Raw genomic sequence first — 22,192 nt, 5'->3', positions numbered from 1 at the left:
TGTTTCTTTTCTCTTCTGATGTTAATCAGGATACTGGATATGAAGCTATAACCTGACATCTATGGTTAATTTGCACAAAGTAACCATATTCTATTGGAATGAGCAGCGGCCTGGAAAACAGGCTGGGGATTTCGAGGACTGCTGGGAGTCGCTGCAGAACAAGTAAATACATGTGCTGTGTTAGGGAAACTAAGAATAATAGATTTTATCTATTATTCTTATCTGCAGATTCTTAATGCATTAAGAATCTGCAGATAAAGGAACCACTGGGTGGCAGTGATCACAGTGTGCTGATGTGGGATTTACATAAATATGTAACTACCATCAAGGGTAAAGGGAAGGGTTTTTGCTTTTGTAAAGGTGACTACAGTGGTCTTGGACAGTTTATAAATTATATACAGTAGGACCAATTCATGATGTAACCAACTGCAAATTCTAAATGGGAAGCATTCAAGAAAATAATCAGAATCTACTAGGCTTTTCTTACCAACTGAAAAATACTGTTCAAGATTTATGGCTAAATGGAAGGCAGATGAACTAATGAGACTCATGGTAGATATAAGCTTGTCTGTATTCAAGTCACAAAGCAGGTGAAGGCAGATTACAAGAAATCTTTGGCAAATGAATCAAAGAAAAAACCAAAGAGTTCTTTACTTACGTAAAATCTAGAAGGAAGGGGAAGAATCAGATTGGTCCACTTGACATCGATGCAAAAAAATAATTTTGATATTATATACTTGGATTTTAGGAAAGCTTTTGATACTGTTGCACTTGAAAGACTACTGCACAAATTGGAGTAGTATGGCCTTAAGGGATGGTTGAGTGGGAGAAGACAGTGTAATCAATGGACACTGCTCTTTGTGGACTAACATTATTAGTGGAGTCCCCCAGGGCTGGCATTCGGCCCATTGTTGTTTCTGTATTTATTAATGATATTGGTGAGGGTATATCAGGTTTAATGTTTAAGTTTGCAAATGATAGAAGGGTTATTAATGACAGTACACTACTGCAACAGGGTCTAGAAAAGTTGAGCTGAGAGGTGACAACTGAAGTTTTAACATTGACAAATGTAAAGTACTGCATGTGGGTAGCGGTAACCCCCAGAGTAACGTATCAACTGTGTGGTACTACACTCAGGGTAGTGGAGAATGAAAAAGACCTGGGAGTATTGTGGAGACTGTCTGAAAGGGTAGCTCATGGTGTCTTGTCAATGATATACAGGAATTTTTCTAGCATGGATAAGGAGGTGATTATCCCCTTGTATAAGGCAATGGTAAGGCCACACCTTGAGTACTGTATACAAGTCTGGAGGCCTCATTTTAGGAAGGATGTAGAGCTGCTGGAATGAGTGCAAAGAAGGGAAACGAGATTGGTGAATGGAACAAAGGGTTGCTCTTATGAAGAAAGGCTTGATCTACAAATTGCAGTGTCTGGGGACTAGGCACCTGCAAGGTGATCTGATTGAGGTATATAAGGCCTTGAATGGTTTGAGCAAGAGTGAATGGATGGGTGAAATGGTTTCTCCCCCCTCCCCCCAACTGATGCTGTATAAGTGTGCTTTCTTGCATCATATGCTTCTACTAATGCTAAATGTATAAAAATTGCATAATGTATGAATATTATTTCATATGAAACATAGCAGAGAGCTAAACTTATAGGCAGCTTCATTGTGAAAGTCCAACTCCCTTTTTTTTGATTTTCTCCGAATTGCAGCTGAGACATCAGCATCGCTTACTTTTCAGTTTTCCAGATTTGTGGAGCTCATATACATTTTAAGGTTTTATGGGAAATTTACTTTCTTCCAATTTTCATTAAAGTTTGATATTTGTTTATTGATTATGGACCTCTGAATTTGTCAGAGTGGGCTTCAACCTTGCTGCTGCAGGTCTCTCTCTGTTAAGCACAAACTATGGCATATATCAAATACTTTTTGTTATCTGTTTTGATTTTGTGTCAGCATCAGTCTATTCTGTCATTTGTGTACACTCCCCCCTCCCTCCCTCCCAAAATGTAATTATTTGCTCCTGAATTGTTTTTTCTCTAGATGTTTTTCATACATAAAGTCCAAATGCAAATAACTCGTCAGAACATTTGTCCATCTCTTCAGATGGATGAATGTTTGAGGTACAATAAGGCTAAAGTTTTGTTCATCTTCTCATTAACACAGAATATGGGCATATTTTAGTTTAGTGAAAAAAAAATAAAATAAAGAGAAATTCTGATCATCTGTGATAAAGTGTTAATCTATTTTGGTATTTGAAATCTGAAAGTTGGATCTTTGCTTGGCACAGATTTTGTGTAGATTTTCTGATAATTTGTGAAGATAACTGCTTTCAGGTTTTTCACATCAAGACAATAGAGAAGAAATGTCTGTTGTTTGCATTTGTTTTTTCACATTTCTTTGAATAAAAAGTGGCACCATTTCCAAAAATCCTACCACTTTATTTAAAACTACAATTAATGACAACTCACTAAGTGACATTTCATTATTACAATATTTGAAATTAATCACCAATATCTAGTTGGCAAAATGTCACTTTGAGAAATACTGTCTTGAGTTCCTGAGTAGTCCAAGAGTAACTTTTATATCCATTAAACTGCAAAATCTGGCACATTTTACAATCCTGAAGTAATAAGAGGCAATTTGGCATTTGTATAAATGATTGCATCTGTCTTTAAGAATTCACCCGGGGAAAAAAATGAAATTTCTTTCTTCGTAAGATGCAACTGTTTTTATGGCCAGCAGGATTTAAACTGCATAGATAATGCAATGGTCTTAATTTTAAGAAAAAAATTTGTTTAAAAGATGAGGCTGCTATGTGACAGCTTGGTAGGATAAATTGGTCCATCCATTAGATAGCAGTTAGGCTCTGGTGGTGGCATGCTGACAAAAATTGTAAAAAAATTGTTTGACATCAGCTGCCATGGGAAAAACATAATCCAAGTTGTAATATAGCTAAAGCTATCTGTTGACAGTAGTGCAGTACCAGGAAAGTTTCTTCAGTGATAATTAAGTCTGTTGCATTCTTCATATAGCTTGATTCCTTCTGGCCACAAAACAGCTTAAATACATCATGGGAAAGACTGTTTTTACACCAAAGGGGTGCAAGAATATTTGATAGTGCTATTGATGCAGTTTTATGAGTCAGAAAACTGTATTACAGGAACTAGCCAGAGATTTGTTAATTATTGGAATAAGTTGCCTCCATGGGTGGTTGAGGCTGACAGCTTGGGGAAATTTACAGCTCAGCTGGATAGATACCTACATGAGGAGTCAGTCAGATAGGTGGGGTTTTTTTGGCCTATGCAGCAAAAGCCTGGGGCTTACGTGTGCCATACAACTAATAGTATAGACCAGGGACAGTAAATCTTTTTAAAAACTAGCCTCGTGTTCCCCTCAGAAGGCAATATTCAAGATATTTAATCACACAAATTTGTTAGTGACGTCTCACCACTCCAACTTCAAACCACATCTGGTGAGTATGGGCTTGGCAAACCCAGGGTCCTGAGCTAGATATCATCATTCTTCTCTTTCTTGGTGATTCCTTTGTACCTCTCTCTCTCTCTCTCTCTCTCTCTCTCTCTCTCTCTCTCTCTCTCTCTCTCTCTCTCTCTCTCTCTCTCTCTCTCTCTCTCTCTCTCTCTCTCTCTCTCTCTCTCTCTCTCTCTCTCTCTCTCAGGGGGTAACTCGGGATTTTTTTTTTTTTTTTTTTTTTTTTTTTTTGCTGGTGCAGCATAAGCCACAGGCTTCCTTGTACCATATGGATAATAATAACTCACTGCATGAATACAGCTGTTTACTGAGTGGTGTCACGTCACTACATGCCTGGCAGATAGAACAGATGTGCACAGGTCATGACTCAAGGTGGATTCCAATGTTTCAAAGTTTGAAATTTTTTTTGGGACACTTTCAACTGCACGTGCTCAAAAAATTTGTATGCATGCCACTTATGGGCACACATGCCATGGGTTCGCCACCACTGCTATAGACTGTGAAAAATGAATTTGGTACTACATTATTTATATTACTGAAGAATCATGATGAAATCTGAGACAAGGTGTGGGACTATGTTGAAAGAGAATGTGTGGTTACAATAAATTTCAATATGAAAGAGCTGAAGGACAATAATGCAAGGAAGAACAAGTTGTAAAGTATGCTGCAGTGTAAGACAACATAATAATTTAGAAGACTAATTGAAAATTGCATAAAGGTTTGCCAAACATGTTGGAGCCTGTTTAGCTCTCTCATTAGTGAGGTAAAGAAAAGATTTTTTTTTCCTGCATGTTGGCCAGAAGGAACATGTAGGTGCCTAATGATCTTTGTCACTAATGAAAAAAAGATCTCAGGAACACCCAGGCAAATTTTTATGTCATTACAACACATAGTGTAGTGTGTTTATTTTAGAAATAGCTGGTTTTTTTTTTTTTTTGTCATCTCCATGTGTGTTTGCAAATACACACAAACATGCGTGTTAAGTCCTATGGAGACACTAATTTTTTTGAAAATATAAACTACTGGCTTGCTTTTTTTTTTTTTTTTTGCCTTCATCTTACTGCCATTTGACAACTAAATTTTTTTCTGTAAATACATTTCTTTCCACTGCACTATTCTTTGATTATTTTTTAAATAAATTTATTCAGTTCAGTGATCTAGAGCTCTGCTAAAACTTTTTATGAGGTGACTATGTCAAGATCAAGTTACACTGATACTGACTGCTTGTAAATTCATAATAAACATTCAAAAAGAGGAGTAATTGTACAACCTGGAACAAGCTTAATTAAGGTCAATCCTCACTTAAGTGGGATTACATGAAAGGACAGAATTCATGGGATATCTGGTTCCTGGGCAATGCAACACTGTCACCCCCTCTTGCTAGTGGACGAACCCACGACTTGGCAGGTATGAATCGGCAGAAATTCCATGTCAGTATGAATAAACGTCTTGAGTTAACCGATTTTGAAAGAAGGATGATAGTAGGTGCTCGACACGTGGGGTCACTCTAGCACAGAGGTGGTACAGAAATTGCACTATCCCTGTTCAAGAGTGTATCAGGAATATGCCATTTTCGGAATAACATCTCATCATGGACAGCACTGTGGGCAGAGAAAGGTGGTGGATGAACGGGGCCGACGATATGTCTCTCATTGTTTCAGCTAACCGGAGAGTGATATTGGCACATGTCACCGCCAAATTCAATGACGGAGGTACCAGAAACGTCTCAACCAAGACCATCAGGCAATCATTAGCTGCACTAGGTTATGGGAGCTGCCGACCCACAAGTGTTGTGTTGTTGCTAACACCACAACACAGGACTCTATGCCTCAACTGGGCAAAAGAACATCAGCACTGGACATTGGATGACTGGAGACTGGTCTCCTGCACAACTTGCAGTTGATTGCAACAAATCAGATTTTTAATTGTGTTTTTAAATACACTAAACCTGACTAAAACTCTTGAAATATAGCATTCAGCATAAAAGTTAGTATACAGAGTATAAAATAGTACTAAATAAATAGAGTTGGTGAAAATAAGCCCACTACTACAATTAGTTTTAAAGGCAACTAAAGAATAAAAGAGAGTAGTTTCTCTATAAATTTATATATTATTAAGTGGTATACCTTATGGAAATTATCATCTAATTTTACCAGAAATACAGATTATCTTGCCAAGTATAGAAGGTTAAAACACTTGGTCTTTCTTTGTTTAAAAAAGGGGGCAGGGAGTCATTTCAAAAATGGCTCTACAGTTTTATTTTATTTAACTGTTTGTATAAAACTGTTTATAAAAAGCCAAGAAAGGTCTAAATAAGATTGAATTATTACTGGTGATTGTCTCTTTATGTAGCTGATGAAAAAAAAAAAAAAAATCCTCCAATTACTGATTACAGTTTTGTTGTAACTGTTTTTGTTAGCAAGTCACATTACGGCCTCAGTTATCAATGGACTGTGCACTTTTATGAAAGTGAGAACTCAGCCTTTCAGATTTGAATCTGAAGTGCCAGGACCACAGCCAACCCTAATGAATAAGCTATAAATAACAAAAAAACACAATATTTTTAAAAAATATATCAATGAGCAGTAACAACAATGAATAGATCTGATTACAGATGTGTAGTAAACCAAACAGGAGTTATAGGAATAAAGTTGTTTAGTGGGCAAATAAAGTGCTTATTGTTACTACACATAAAAAAATAATAAATAAATAGAATGCTTCCTAAATGGCAGCCACAGGGTAGAGGAACTTGGAATGGTCCATTTACTATACTGCTCAGAAGAAATAATCAGTCCCTCCCATATACAAATAGTTAAGAAATTGCAATGGTAGTAGAATTTTATTTAGGGTTCTAAGAATAACAGCATTGGCAAAAGTTGGATCATTTGAACCTGACATCAAATATACAAGATGCTAGTGCTGTCCTTTCGGGATTGATGTGGGACCTGAAAGCAATGGGGGAAAAAGTGTATATATATATAAATATGTGTTCAGTTCTGAATGGGTACAGAGCTGTGGCTGTTTGAATTCTTAAAAAATGGTTTTGGAGTATTCATTATAAGTGAATAAGCAGACATGTACCTAGTATGAATAAACATTTTACTAGGTATATGTCTGCTTATTCTTATTTATTTTTTACCACTGAAAACATTATAGCGATTTTTAAAAATTCAAACAGCAATTGCTCCATAATTATTCAGTACTGGAATTTTTTTTTTTTTTTATCATTTGCAGGTTATGAATTGATCCTGAAAGCATGGCCTGCATGTTATGAAATGTGTGCCTTAGCTTATGAATAGAGAATGCATGACCGAATAAAAAATCCTTGCTAACTTTATCTCTGTGCTGGCCACACCTTTTCCATAATTTTCCCGATATTGCACTTTGGAAATTACTACCTCTCTTCCCCCCCCCCCAAAAAGGGAAAAGAAATTTTGGCCCTTTCTTTATAGGTTTGTTCTGCATCTCATAGCTGTTTAACGGTCATCCAAACTTGTCAGAGGGCAGCCTGGTTTTCTCAGTCACTGCAAATCTAAATTTTTTTAATGGCTGAAATGTAAACGTGAGAAATTCCATGTGGTTCGAGTTGTTTAAACTTTACAATATTACATCTGCAATGTTTGCATTCAGCTTGCTCAAACCAGTTATAAGAATTTTCGGTCTGTACTTGTCCAGGATATTAAAAATATAAAGCATTTCAAGCTGCAAGAGTCTCTTCTGTGGGGCATGTAAATATAACAATAACGTTTTAGCTCACAGAGAAATAAATCATATGTAAACTACAAGATGGTTTAAGAATATAGAGTGGCAAACCATGGCTCATTTTCTTCACTCATTACAGTTTTTTTCTGATGTCAGGTGTGAATTTTAGTAACACAAAACCGATTTTACATTTTCAGTAATAACTGTAGTTTGTTGAATAATAAAGCATGGACCAGTTCTTTTGTTTTATTATAGGTTTCTATTTTGTTTTCTTTCAATTACATGCTAAAGTGAGATTTAAGGGGTTTTTTTGTTTTATTTTTTTTTAAATAAGTATACAAAACATTTTCTTTTTTGAAGGATTATGAAACCTATTATATATTATACTGTAATGAATGAAAAACTCCCGTTTTTGTTGTGGCACCAGGCTGAAATAAATGGGAGTTTCTTACTCTTCAAATTTAATAACTTTTTCTCTCTTTTTTTTTTTTTTTTTTCCAAACTAAAAAAAAAACGCCTTTCTAATTTTAAAAAAAAAATGTTCTGGGAAACAAATAATTTCAGGATTTATTTTATATTCACATATCACAGATGAGAAGCAATCCAGGATTAGCTATGCCAGAAGGAATGATGCATCACCCACCACCACCCCCACAGACATGTCTAAGAAACGGTTGCCCCAACCCTGCAATTGACTCTCCAGACTGGGATCGAGAGTATTGCAGCAGTGAATGTGTTGTATCCCATTGCAGGTTAGTAATTGCTTTTTTATAATGTTCAAGCTTTTACTGATGACCAAACACACCAACGCTTGCTTTGAGACTACAAAGATGAAAGAATTAAATAAGTGACTAAGCAATCATATTTGAAGACTAGCAACATCCAACAGTTCTTAAAACATTAAGAATTTTAAAAAAAAAAAAAAAAAATCAGAACTAATTGGCTAAGTATATAGTTTCCAAGAAGAATGTAGATGAATGAAGCATGGAAAAAAAAAAAAAAAAAAACACTTTGTGAAAGAGAGATCCATTGATGACAGCTGTTTGCATCATGTGTCAATCTGAAAACTACTTGAAAAATTGAGAAGAAAAATCAGAGATTATAAAAGTAACTAGTGGTAATATCATTCAGAAAGTATATACAGGGTTTATTCAGTGAGTAATAAATATAGTCTGTATTCTCATAATTTTAGGCTGAGCATCCATCATTGTAATTAGTATTGCATCTGATTTATGAGAAATGGGGGTAGGTTTCTCTTTTGATATTCCCATTTTTCCTTTGCAAGAAAACAAACCCACTAAGTAATTTGTAAGCATATTGCACAATGCTGTAATATTCTTATGAAATGACAAGCTTGGAACCTGATATCAATCCTATATGGATGGGGATTGGGCAAAGAGTTTTTAGAATTATTAAATCGTTGACAGACAACAAGCTGTTGGAATGTATGTAGTCTTTCTGCTAATGTAATTTTTGAAGCGTAATCCTGTCAGCAGTATATACATAGATCTACATTTTGAAGGTTGCTTCAAACACTAGTGTTTGAAGCAACTTGTTAATCTTTATCTCTGTAGGGAATTAACAATAGATATTAGCATGAAAATAGCTTTGAAAATTGTGCCTGTTGACTTAAGTTGCCTGATTTGGGGTCACAAAACCAAATTAAGTATAATGGGTCTTATACATACAGTTGTTCACAAAAAAAAAAAAAATTTATGCCACAGAGCCCACTGCTTTGAAAATTTACTGCAAGAGACCTACATATGTGCATCAAACTCGCTGCTAAAAGGTTAACAAAATTTAGTAAAAATAATGTTGGACAATAATAAGTACATGCAATAAGATTGCTAACTTTTTGGATCCCACTTGCTCCAATCTCTCTATTTATAATAGCCATATAACATTATTTCCTGCCTGTAATACCACACTGCCAGTTTATATGTATAAATTAATGAATTAATGAAGAGCTAATGAATTCTTTTCAGGTGGCTCTCTCGTGCTACTACAGCATCACTTATATTAATTGACATAATATCCACTAGCTGAACTTGTATCAGTACTTGGTACTAGAATTACCACCTGTAAAGAGGGATTAATCCACAAAATATTCAGTTAGCTACAAGGCTTAAAGTGCAAGAATTCATGGTTTCTTCCCCTCTCAAGAATCTTAAACCACTGTATTTTATACAGTAGGAGGTACTTATTGTAATCATGGTGGGTTTGCAAAAAACAAAAATTGATATTAAATTTAGGCATGTTTGATGAAATAAAAAGGTTGTTTTCTTACAAATCTTTATTTATCATCCTGGACAGCATATACACTGAGTCAGCTTTGCATTAACAACCTCCCCCCCCATGTGTAGGAATGGCTGGTATAAGACTGTAGTTTTCACAGGTGGCAATTCAATTTGAGTGTCTGCAAGAAAGAATGGGTTGGCATTGAGATCTTTCCAACTTCAAGTGTGGAATGATTGTGGGGCAAGACATTTAGGCGCCAGTATCTTGACAACAGGCAACATGGTTCACTGTTCTCAATCTGCCATGTCATAAGCCTACCTTGACTCGCTCAAAGGTCACACGAGGAACTTCTATGTACAATCATTGCCCATGGTGAGCATTGTGTCTCATTGCACAGTGGCCCAGCTAACTATACAGCACAACGTAGAGAAAGACCAATAGCCACATGGATTGTTCTGGACATTAGATTGTATAGGTTATGGCAGTTGACAGCTGTTACAGGTACCCATGCTCACTGTGAGACACAAGAAATTGCACCTTGCATGGGCATGTCAGCATCAACACTAGACAGTGGAAATCTATCATCTGGTCTGATGAACCCCATTTTTAACTCTGTCCTACTGATGGGCTTTTCTACATTTGGAGAAAGCAACACAAGGCAACACATGAATGTACTGGTGGTATTATGGCTTAGGAACTATTTTTGTGGTATGCTCTGGGTCCTCTAATCACCTTTAATCAATGGCTCGCCCCTGACCCAGAAAACCCCTTCTTGATGAGTATATTTAAACTCCAGCTTCTATCAACAAGACAAATGTGTCATTGCACAAGGCCTGAAAGGTTGTTCCTGAAAAATTGTATGAGTTGGGAGGATGGAATTCTTCCATGGCTGTCCACCTATTCTGATTTTATCTGAATTGAGCATGTTTTGAACCTAACTAGAAAAGAACATTCAATGCTTCAACCATCCAACCAACATTGTGCGAGCATTACTGGACACTACAGTGCATGGGTAGCACTACCACAGAACACCTTGCAACAACTTGTGGAGTCTATGCCAAGACATGTATAGGCTGTATTACAGGAAAAAGTAGTCCCACTAGCTATCAGGTGGGTGTTGAAATTTAAAAAACAATGAATACATTATAAACATTCTCACCTTGTTTAAAAAAAAAAAAAAAAAAAAAAAAAAAAAAATTTTCCAGTGTCTGTTGTTTAAAATTCTTAGCAATTTTACTTAATACATTCTTGGAAATAATTTGTAGTCTTCAATGATTACAGTTGGTCTGTTGTGATATTATTTCTGCTGACAGCAGAACAAATTTGCCTTCACAATGGGTTGCACTTGTATTGCACTACTTACTGCATTTAATGTTTCCTGTATTAAACATTTTTGGTTGATTTTGCACCCCTCCCCAACTGCAGTAGGTATTTTTGTCAAAAGACAAAATTAATGAGAAATATTTTTTTAGCATTAGTTTAATGGCTTCATCCTGTGATAGTATAGTGGCTTTGTTGCCATTTGTCACACTTCTGAAGTTTTATATCCATTATTTGTAAAATGTGATTACTAGGAATCACATTTTACAAAAATATAATTTATAGAAATAAGTAGATATAATTTTATAGAAATAAGTAACTTTTGGTGAGGGGGGGGGATCACTTGTTACAAGTTTTTGATATGTGGATTGTGGAACCTTGTTTCACTGCTCATGTAAGGCTTCATTACGATTCTGCTTTAACTTGGTGTGTGTTTTTCCAGAACAAACAAATAATTCAAATTGTTTGAAAATGGCAAGCATCTCAAACTGAAGTTATACTGATTGTGCTTGTGATGAGGAGAATTGTCATGCTGGCAGTGCTCAGCGCACAAATATGGTTCCTTTTCAAAGGATTATCACAATGCAAGTATGAAGGTATATCATGCTTAATATTCAAGTTGGCAGGGTTGTTAATGACAATACACTACTGCAACAGGATCTAGAAAAGTTGAGCAGATGGGCTAACAGGTGACAACTTAAGTTTAACTTTGACAAATGCCAAAAAAGTACTGCATATGGGTAGCAGTAACTGCAGAATAACATACCAACTGTGTGATACTACTCAGGGTAGTGGAGAATGAAAAGGACTTGAGGATAATTGTGCAGACAGGCTGCAAGAGTAGCTCATAGTGTCTTGTCAATGATATACAGGAATTTTGCTAGCAGGGATGAGGAGGTGATTGTCCCCCTTGTATAATGGTCAGGAGGCTTCATTTTAGGGAGGATTTAGTGCTGCTGGAACGAGTACAAAGAAAGGCAATGAGATTGGTGAGAAGAACAAAGGGTTGCTCTTACCAAGGAAGGCTTAAGTTCCACAAGTTGCGTCTTCTAGAGACTACACCTTAAGAGGTGATCTGATTGAGGTGTATAAGGCTTGGAGCAAGCTCAATGCTGATGGGATTCTTCCTCTTGCTCAGGTTATTCACCTGAGGTGGGCATAAATTTTCAAATTGAGGAAAGAAAGACACTTGTAGAATAGATGTGTGGAAATTTGCCTTTAGCCACCAGGTGATTGATTGCTGCAACAGATTTCCATTGGTCATTGTGGAAGTTGATAGCTTAAATAAATAAATTCAAGGAAGAACTGGACAAACATTTGGAGCAAATGGATGGGTGTTTTTTTTTTTTTTTTTTTTTGGCTTATGCTGTATAAGCTCTTATTCCAAAGGTGTTTTTCCTTCTGCTTGGAAATTTGCTCATATCTAGCCAGTTCCTAAAAAGGGTGACAAATCCCTCCCATCCAATTATCGTCCCATTGCAATTACTTCTACTCTTTCTAAAGTAATGGAGAAATCAATTAACCACCAACTCTTAAACTACCTAGAAACCTTCCGTCTGATTAACGATCACCAGTATGGATTCCGTCAGTGTCGATCCACTGGTGATATTCTGGCTTATGTTACCCATTTATGGACTAATTCAATGGAAAGGTTCGGTGAAACACAAGTAGTTGCTCTTGACATCTCAAAGGCTTTTGATTGTGTTTGGCATAAAGGTCTTCTAAACAAGCTTCCATCTTATGGTTTGCCAACTGTTTTTAGTAATTGGTTATCCAGTTTTCTCTCTGATCACTCACTGAGGGTGATGGTAGATGGTTCTCTGTCTTCTAACTTCTCCACTAATGCCAGTGTCCCCCAAGGTTCAGTTCTTTCTCCCACTCTTTTCCTCTTGTATATTAATGACCTTCCATTGACTGGAAATCCTATCCATAGTTTTGCCGATGATAGCACATTGCATTCCACTCTCCATTTTGAGAAACCTTGTCCTGCTCAATAAGCTTCAACTTCTCGGAAATCTGCTACCAATTCCTTAAATGCCGATCTTCAGGTAATTCTCCAGTGGGGCAAAGACAACTTAGTTGATTTCAACCCCTCTAAAACTCAGTCTTGTCTTATATCTCGCAAAAAGGATTCTTCTGCTCCTATACTTATCTTTAGTGACACTCCGATTTCTAGGCAAAATGATATATCTCTTTTGGGGATTACCCTGACTTCTAATCTCTGTTGGCACAAGCACATTACAAATATTGCTTCCTCTGCACTAAAAAACTTGGTTTTCTCTTTCGCTCTCAGCGTTACTTTTCTTCCAAACAGCTGCTCACTCTGTATAAATCACAAATCTGCCCTGCCATGGAATATTGTTCCCACATCTGGGGTGGTGTCTCTAACAATCTCTCCACTCGCTCTCTCATAGACGTACTGGTTCTGCTGCATGCCTCTTCTACAGATACTTCCATGGGCACTGTTCTTCTGAATTGGCTTCTATAATTCCCGCTCTCTCTCTCTCTCTCTTTCAAAACATGAACACGTGGCCAACATCCATTTATTGTCCAACTTCAAACCCATAGAACCAACTTTTCATCTTCCTCATTTATTCGTTCAACTGCCGTTTTCTGGAACAACCTTCCTTCATACGTATTTCCTGACAATTACAATCTACAGAAGTTCAAGTCCAATGTCAACAAATATCTTCTTTCGTGTTCTCAACCTCCAACCCAAGCACGGTACTAAGTACTATAGGTTCTAACACCGCTCGTGTTTGGGGTTTACATAAAAAAAAAAAAAAAACTTCCTTTCTTGCATCATATGCTAATGCTAAACACAGAATTGTTCAGAATGTCATGATAGATAACTGGATCTGTAGCTTCATCAATACAAAGTAGAGGACAAAGTTCAAACTACTTTCTATAGGCCATACCATCACACTACTACCACCCACCTTCATTGTTGGTGCAGTACAGTCTAGGTGAATTGTTCTTTAGGCTGTATAGCATAATTTGTCACTCTGGATTATGTTACACTGTTTCATGTCCACTGGTTCCATTCTCTGCACTAAGACAAGTAGTGACTTGCATTGCCGATAAACAGCTTTACTTTGTGAGCAGCTGTACAACCACAGTTGACCTATTCTGTGAAGTCTTTTTCTGGTAGTTGTTAGTCCTAAACTTCTAGCTCTGTACACACAATTTGAGTGACTGTGGTTCAAGCATGCATTACTACTAAATATGGTTAGTTAGTTATTTGGTTTTTAGGAGCATTAGCAACTAAGGCCATATTGCTCCGGGTATATGCGGTGGTCATTCCCTGACCGACCTTTCCGCATCCTCCGTATTTCGTGGTGACGGGCTCGAACCCCAGTCTAATCAAGAAGCGTGTGCTATGCACTGCTGCTCCTTCCTGGCTACGGAGGCGCCAACTACTAAATATGGTAATATTCTTATATCTTTATCTTCTGAACTCCTCTGACATTGTTGTGGAGTATAAAATTTATTCATTTAGTTACACGACCACTGGAATTAATCATTACTTCTTAGGGGTGAGATGGCCTAATCTATGATGAAACAGTGTGCATATATGTGTCGTATATAAACTATATGATATTTTGAAAATAAAAATTACAATTCAGGAATCCAGTAGCTAACATAGCTAAAGCAATTCCTTATTTAATTTTTCACTTTTAATCAGTTTTTAGAATTATTATTTTCCTTAAACCCTTACTTTGAATGATTGTTTTGTCTTATGGAATAGGATGGTTTTAGTAGGGGATGTAACTCCTGTAACAAAGGTGAATGAGTAATCCTTTTACAATGGAAAATAACTGTTAGTGAGTCCTGATTCTTAGGATTTGTCCACTGAATATCTAGTTAGGCATATAAGTTTGAGGCCAACAGCAATTTACTTTTTCATCTTGGTTTTTGATGGATAATAACTTGATTATAAAACATAAAAATCAGAATATGGCAGTTTAATTTGAGTCTTACTCAATTTTTTTTTTATTCCAGGTAAAATTCACTTAGCTTGAATTATCATATCATGAGAACCTTCTTATTGCAGAATGATACATAAAGCATGCATAATACCAATAAATTAGATTTATTATGTATTAAAATTGAAAACAAAAAGTGGACAAAAAATAGCATGGGTATACAGACAGTCTTCGTATAACACGTGTTTACACTACACGAATTCGATTATACACGATTTATAAATAGGGGAATGATATCTTATATAACACGAACCGAATTCGCTTATGCACGATTCGCCTTTGTGTTTACAAGAAATGGCAGTCAAATGCAGAATCACCCCAACTGAACGCAACACGATAGGAATGAAGAGAAGATTCCGAAAATGTATTTGTTTTTTATATCAGTGAAGGGGAAACACATTTCACCATAACGTAAAAACCAACACAATTCCAGCTATCGGTATAATCGCAAATGCAACTGGAAATTGTTTTATGTGGTAGTAACCCCTAGAAATGTGCTTTAGTAAAATGTGAGGTGTTAATAGTGTATCTCTGCCTTTACGGTGTTGTTTATTCAGTGGTATTTTGTTTGTGTATCAAGCGTGCCTACTCGTTTTGTAATTGTGCTTTATTCCCTAAAAATGAGTAAAATACCTAAAAGGTGTGAAAAGGAAGAGTCCTGGTGAAGACACTGCAGATTCAGAGAAAAAAAGAAAAGCAATATCGATAAACAGAGGCAGACTGGGTCAAAAATTCTTGCCCGGGAAAATTTATAGTGGCCTCATACTATGGTTTATGGCCAAAATCACACCGGCCTCTGGCCCACTGGGGTTGCCCCGGTAAGGCTTATGGCCAATCCACCTCTGTCGATAGAGAAAAAATGTGAAATGCTTTGAGCAAAATGAAAGACCATGTGATATTGCACATGCTACAGACCTAAATGAGGCAATGCCGAGAATTACAAAGAATGCAGAGAAAATAAAAACTTTCATAGCAGGAACAACTCAAAGTGTAATTAAAATCCATTAGATCAAGACACAAAGAATTGGAAGAGATGGAATGGCTGTCATCTGTTTGGATAGAAAATAAAACAAAAAACAAGTCTGCTTACGATAATTGTAATTGAACACACACATTTCTAACCAAATGGAGGTGGTCGGCACCTAACCCTATTTTTCCCATAGGGCCTGTTGTTTATATTGCACGGTTTTGCATTGCACGAGGGTTTCTAGGAACACAACTATCGTGCTATACGAGGACTGACTGTACTGTGATGTGTATTTTTAATTCCTGAATAATGCTTAATATGAAATACACTGTACAGATGAGTGGGAGCATATTAGAGATATCCAAGAATTACCTCATCTTACTATGTGTATTATATCTGTAAATTGCATGTGTTCTCTGGTCAGTTTGCCTGTTTTGCTGGATGACAAGTCTGAGTTTCCATGAGGTGGGGGGGGCCTTCCTGTCCTCACACAGGACTAACTCAGCCATAGAGTGACACTCAAGCTCTGAATTACAGGAGCTGATTTGCATTCCTTGTACATCAGCTTGAACCTGCAATTGCTCTGGATGACCTGATGTAAAGAAAACTGGGAATTTCTGACTCTGAAGTGAAGGAGTACCATTCCCTGACCTCTGCAGCAGCTATTAACCTCTGGATTTTATTAGACAGTTGCCATCTATATAGCCAGTTTCTCCTCCTTTTATGTATGGCTACACTGACCAAATGCAGCAGTCCATAATTTCTACAGACCCAGAAAGTTGCTTAACCATCATAGCTATCACCTTTCCAACCTCCTTTATGCATATCTATAATCATCTAGTCAGGGCACTTCATCTACTTAAGTAGATGAAGAGATGGCTGGGAAATGGATTTATGAGAATAATATTTGGTTCAAGTACCATGAACAAACTAGGATTGCACTATTACTAAATTTAGAAGATTCATGGTAGTGTGTAATTCTACCCTTTATTTTCTAGTTTTATTTTAGTCAGCGAATTATAAATTACTGAAATAAGTTACCTACATGGGTGGTAGAGGCTGCTATTTTGGGGAAATTCAAAGGTCAGCAGAATTACCTATGGGAGACACACAAATGCATAGGTTATCTATTTCCTTTTTTCTTATTAATTATTATTTTCTTCTTTTAATTATTATTTATTTTGTTTTTTGGCTGGTGCAGCATAAGCCATAGGCTTCCTTGTACCTAATCCATAAACCAGAGTCTATAGATTATAATCGCCTTATATTCTGAGAGACTAACTTCACTATGTTTTAAGACCTCTTTGAGATTATTATGCAAACAGTTTGCTTGAAATACAGAAATACTCTTGTCTACATTGAACCAGTCTCACCAGATCAAGTTGCCTACATCATGGCCATCACACCTATACTTCTGTTCCAGGAAAAATAATGGAGTTTCTGTTTTAAAAAAAAAGTAATGCAGGACCATCTAGGCAGGTTATGTTATGTTATGTTGTTATTTGGGAGCATTAGCAACTAAGGCCATATTGCTCTGGTGCGGTGGTCATTCCCTGACCTTTCCGCATGCTCCGTATTTGGTGGTGACGGGCTCGAACCCCGGTCTAATCAAGAAGCGTGTGCTATGCACTGCTGCTCCTTACCACCTGGCTAAGGAGGCGCCTATCTAGGCAGGAATGCAGTTCTACTGCAGTCACAGCATGGATTTGATAAGGGACAATCTCATTGGATATTGTGATGCAGTAACAAACGAAATGAATGCAAAAAATAATTTTTGATATCACATACTTGGATTTCAGGAAAGCTTTTGCTACTGTTGCACATAAGACTACTGTACGGATTGGAGCAGTGGCAATGAGGACAGGTTACTGCTATGAATAAAGGGATAATTGTGTGAGATAAGACAGTGGTTATTGATGAACACTACTCTTCATGGACTAATGTTATTAGTAGAGTTCCCAAGTTCTATATTAATGATATTGATGAAGATAGATAAGGCTTAATCTCTTAAGTTTGCAGATGATACAAAGTTTGACAGGGTGGTTAATGAGAGTAATCAGGATAAGCTACTGATTACTGTCAATTAGATCTAAAATAAATAAATTAGATAGAAATGGCAAATTGGAGTTTAACATTGACAAATCAGAGGTACTGCTTATGGGTAACAAGAACCCCAGATTAACATACCAACTGTGTGGTACTACACTCAGTGTAGTGTAAATTAAAACAAAAAAAAAACTAGGTGTAATCATGCAGACAAGCTGCCAGAACAGCTCATGAGGTTTGTTTATGATATACGGAAACAGAATTGATTATCCCATTATATAAGGCAATGTGTAGGCTGCATCTTGAGTATTTCATTCAGGTGTGAAGGCCTCATTTTAGAGGATACAGAGAGAGGTAACAGGATTGGTGAAGGGAATGAAAGAGTAGTCTTACGAAGTTTGTTTGTTATTTGGTTTTTAGGAGCATTAGCAACTAAGGCCATATTGCTCCGGGATATGCGGTGGTCATTCCCTGACCTTTCCGCATCCTCCGTATTTGGTGGTGACGGGCTCGAACCCCGGTCTAATCAAGAAGCGTGTTCTACGCACTGCCGCTCCTTCCCACCTGGCTACGGAGGCGCCAGTCTTACGAAGACAGGCTTCAGTTCTGCAAACTGCAAGCATCAATGCTAAATAGCATTCTTCCTCTTGCTCAGACTGCACATGAGGAGGGATAGATATGTGAAGGTTTACTTCCAACCAGCAGGTGGTTGATTGTTGGAACAAATTACCATCTGTTGTGGAAGTGGACAGTTTGAATAAATGCAAGAAAGAACTAGACAAATTATTAGAGGGGGATGAACAGGTGATGTGGGAGTTTTTTTTTTTTTTTTTTCCTTCCTCTGATGCTTATAAGCTTGGTTTCTTGCATCATACTCTGCTACTAATAATAATACTTCTCGTAGAATGGTAATCCATTCTATGAAGTGCTTTCAGATGTTTTTTCAGTGCAGGAAACAAGGATTAATGGAAAGGAGTTTGTATTTGATGAGTGTCACATCAATTTATAACCTAAATTATTAATTTTCTTCATAGATAACTGAGCCTTATGACTGGGATTCATTCAGGAAGAGGATCCCTCTAGAGAGTTGGCCATGATGTTTGTATGATAATGTTTGAAACCTGCATCATACTATTAAAATAAAGAATAATATACAAAATGCACACTTAGTATTAGCCGTAAGGTGCAAGGAAGTCCTGAAATTAGGCTGACTGTTCGGTAGTTACCATTCACCTCTTAGAACCACTTTATTTATTTGCAATACTTTGGGAATTTTCCAGAGTCCAGTAATGCCGTCAAAATTACCAGGAGCCTTACTCGTGTTTAGGTTTGAAAGTCTTCTGAAATATCAGTATTACTAATTTCATGCTTTCCAGTTTCACCAGCACCTTGAAGAATCTCTCTCCTGTAAATATTGTTGCAAAGTACCTCTTCAATTTGCCTCAGTTGGGTTACCCAAGACTTTCCCTGCACCCCTTATGCAGGGTTTGTTATTGTCTTCTTTGTATACACACAACTCCTTTTTCCTGTACTTTGCTCTCTTAGCCAGTGATTTCTCATAATCTGTCTTTGCCAGCCTAATCTTTTCTGTGGTACTATTACAGATGCATTAGTAGTTATAAACTTCAGTACTTTCCATGCCATCTTTTTTTTTTTTTTTTATGCACTGTTAAACTGGCTAGTTTGTTATTCATCCACCATGGAATTCTCATTCTGTACTCTAACAGTTATAAAACTGCTTTGTGTCATTATACTAAACAATTCGGAGTGAACACAAAGTGTGTTGTACATGTAACAACATACTTTGTGTTGTTAACAACAGTTCCACCTGTGTACGAGTGGGTGCTTTTATTTTAAAAGAGCATTTTAAAATATACATTAATATAAAAAATGCATTATGCATAGTTAACATGCCAGTACGTTAATAAAATTAAATGTTACACTTTACTGCAAGGCTATACCCACTGAAGAGTTTGGCTTTTTTTTTTTTTTTTTCCAAAATAAATTCTATTGTGACTGTTATTTTGTATAAAGGATTATATGCAGCTAAGCATAATTTTACACATCTTCTATTCACCTGAGAAAAACTTGGTAAATAGTACCTTCTGCTTAAGTATCAATATAATAATGTGGCTTCTTTCTTCAAATGGTAATTGTAAGCATTTTATTTTTCAGGGATGTGTTTACAGCTTGGGTGGCCTCAAGACAAACCAACAGTTTCGCCTCTGTGAAGTAAGTCACTATGTGACTCATCAAGTGCTAGATGACCCTCGGAACCTGCCTCTAGAACTTACTTCCCACTACTAGGTTAAAACCAGACCACACAGTATTACTGTTGCTGTCAACACGTTATTCCTGCATACAGGAGATCAAGAACAGTTTTTTAATAAAGGATTTCATGCTGCATGTGCTAAAACTGTGAATTGGGCCAAGAGTGAATTCATCTTTGGGTCCATAGGACCACTTTACTGTTTTAAGATTGACTCAAATGACTTTTGGCAGCTGGAAAACAGATGAAGATGCCAAATAGTGGCAGTTTGTTATGCCCCCCTTTTTTTCCTTTCTTTTTTGGTATGAGCTTACGTGTGCAGGAATAGGAAATTGAACACTTGATAAATGGTGCTATGGGCTTAGAAAGGTCCATAGGGAGCATTTTGTGTTTTTTCTGCTGCATTGCATAGACAATCACCGTCAGCAGTGTTGGAGCACTAAAAAGAACGGGATATCTGGATGTTTCGGCTGGTGGACCACTTCTTCTGTGCTGTAGTTAGTCCCAGCCCCTTAATCATTGTCTGTATACATTTGCAGAAAAATCCCGTTGAAATTGTTTAGAACATTTGCATATATTTTGGATTCCCTCCCTTCCCCCAATCGATGTCAATTCTAAGAGTGGTCCTTGTTGTCCAACTTTGATATTCAACCATGAATGTCTTGTAACCTCCATTTAACATGTGCTGTTAATTAAGAAAGTTAACTTTATAGTCCCTGTCAAGCAGAATGTACCTCATAAAATTGTTTAATTAAAAAAGTCATTTAAAACCGGTTTTATTTTATTTGTAATTCTCTTTAAACAGTTTTTATTATTAGCAAAGAGAAATGAGGAATTTTAAACTTCTGAAGGTATATATATTGGTGGGTTTATACTCTAATTGACTGAGTCCATATTCACATGGCAAATTGTGTAAAATCTTATTTTACAAAGCTTAGAAACTAAAATATTTTAGTGCTGTACGATACTATTACATTGTTATAATATTGTACTATTAGTGTAATACTGTTATGTGAGATTTTGCAAATGGCATTTAAAATTACTTTGAAAAATGTTCCATTGATTTTGAAACTACTTGGCCTTCTGTACAAACTGGTAATCTCATATGTACAGAATATAAAAAAAAAAACAAAAAAAAATACAGAATTCCTCAAAATATATAATAACCATGAAAATTAAACTAATAATTCAGGAGAGGTTTCCAGTTAGCAACCTGTTGCTTTAGCCAAACTCAGACACTGATTTTAAAACTACTTATTACTTTTAAATTTTTTGTATTCTTTGGACTTCAATGTTTGCAGAAGTCTAAATGTTACATAACTTTGCATGTTTTGAAATTTTAATGTAATGTTTTTGGCTGCAAAGCATTTGAGGAAATGACATTGCTCTCATCTCATTGTGGAGAAACTGTGTTTGAGTCTGGCAAAAAATTTGGAAATCTCCCTCAATGCCATTATTTTTTTTATTAGTTATAATATTTTGATTAATATTAAAAAACTTAGTTTCATTTTGGATTTAAAAATTAGAAAAGTTAAGAACATTGAGATAAATCTTTAAAAGTAGCATGCAATCAATCAACTTTTATATAATATTTATTTCATAATTTGAGGCTCATTCTGCTTGATTTTCCATATATAAATAATGTTAATAGAAGTTAGCATTTGGCATATATATTATACATATATATTCCTACAGGATTTAAGCTTCCTTGAAACACTATTGGTACAACTTCCCCCAAGATTATACAGAGCTCCTAAATGAACTATGAGATGCTCACAGTGACTGCAATCTTTCCAGAAGGTTATTTTTCTATGCAGTTCTAAACCACTATATACTAAAAAAAAAAAAAAAAAATAATAAAAAAAATATATGAGTACTTCAACTACTCAAAATGCACACCAGAAGAAAAAAAATGAAAGCACTACATTGTCAGTACCTGTAAAATATTATGAAAGTAGCTATGCTACAGTTTCTAATTGGGTCTCCAGTTTGTGGACATACACTAATGAATGCTTTTGTAGCTGATATGAACAAGTGTACTTTTTATTATCTATATGTTTCTCTGAACAAAAAAAAAATTTTTTTTTGTTTCTTTTCGAGTCTGAACAAATGCTTTAAAAACTTGCTTCATTAGCAGAAAGCTTCTAAATTTGAATTTTATATTCAAATAT

At 36.2% G+C, this 22,192-nt stretch overlaps 1 protein-coding gene across 8 annotated transcripts in view; it reads left to right on the top strand.

Moving 5' to 3' along the window:
* Positions 1–21,138, top strand: part of LOC150082917 (TOX high mobility group box family member 4-B-like) — a 359,573-nt gene extending 338,435 nt beyond the window's left edge. For 4 of the 8 annotated variants that reach the window (XM_090377670.1, XM_090377673.1, XM_090377672.1 and 1 more), the window contains 2 exons: positions 7,787–7,947; positions 19,928–21,135. In XM_090377670.1, the coding sequence (XP_090233796.1) occupies positions 7,787–7,947; positions 19,928–19,988 (222 nt within the window). In that variant the 3' untranslated portion in view covers positions 19,989–21,135. Of the gene's footprint in view, positions 1–7,786; positions 7,948–19,927 lie in introns of all 8 variants that reach the window. The other 4 variants (XM_090377674.1, XM_090377675.1, XM_090377677.1 and 1 more) reach the window with 3 other exon arrangements.
* The last annotated feature ends 1,054 nt before the right edge of the window (positions 21,139–22,192 follow it).

This window comes from Mastigoproctus giganteus, chromosome 7, assembly GCF_048544385.1.
Source record: "Mastigoproctus giganteus isolate SK-2022 chromosome 7, ASM4854438v1, whole genome shotgun sequence".
In the NCBI taxonomy this organism is placed as follows: Eukaryota; Metazoa; Arthropoda; class Arachnida; order Uropygi; family Thelyphonidae; genus Mastigoproctus; species Mastigoproctus giganteus.
Note: the sequence above shows the minus strand (reverse complement) of the source record. Positions and strands in the feature narration are given on the sequence as shown.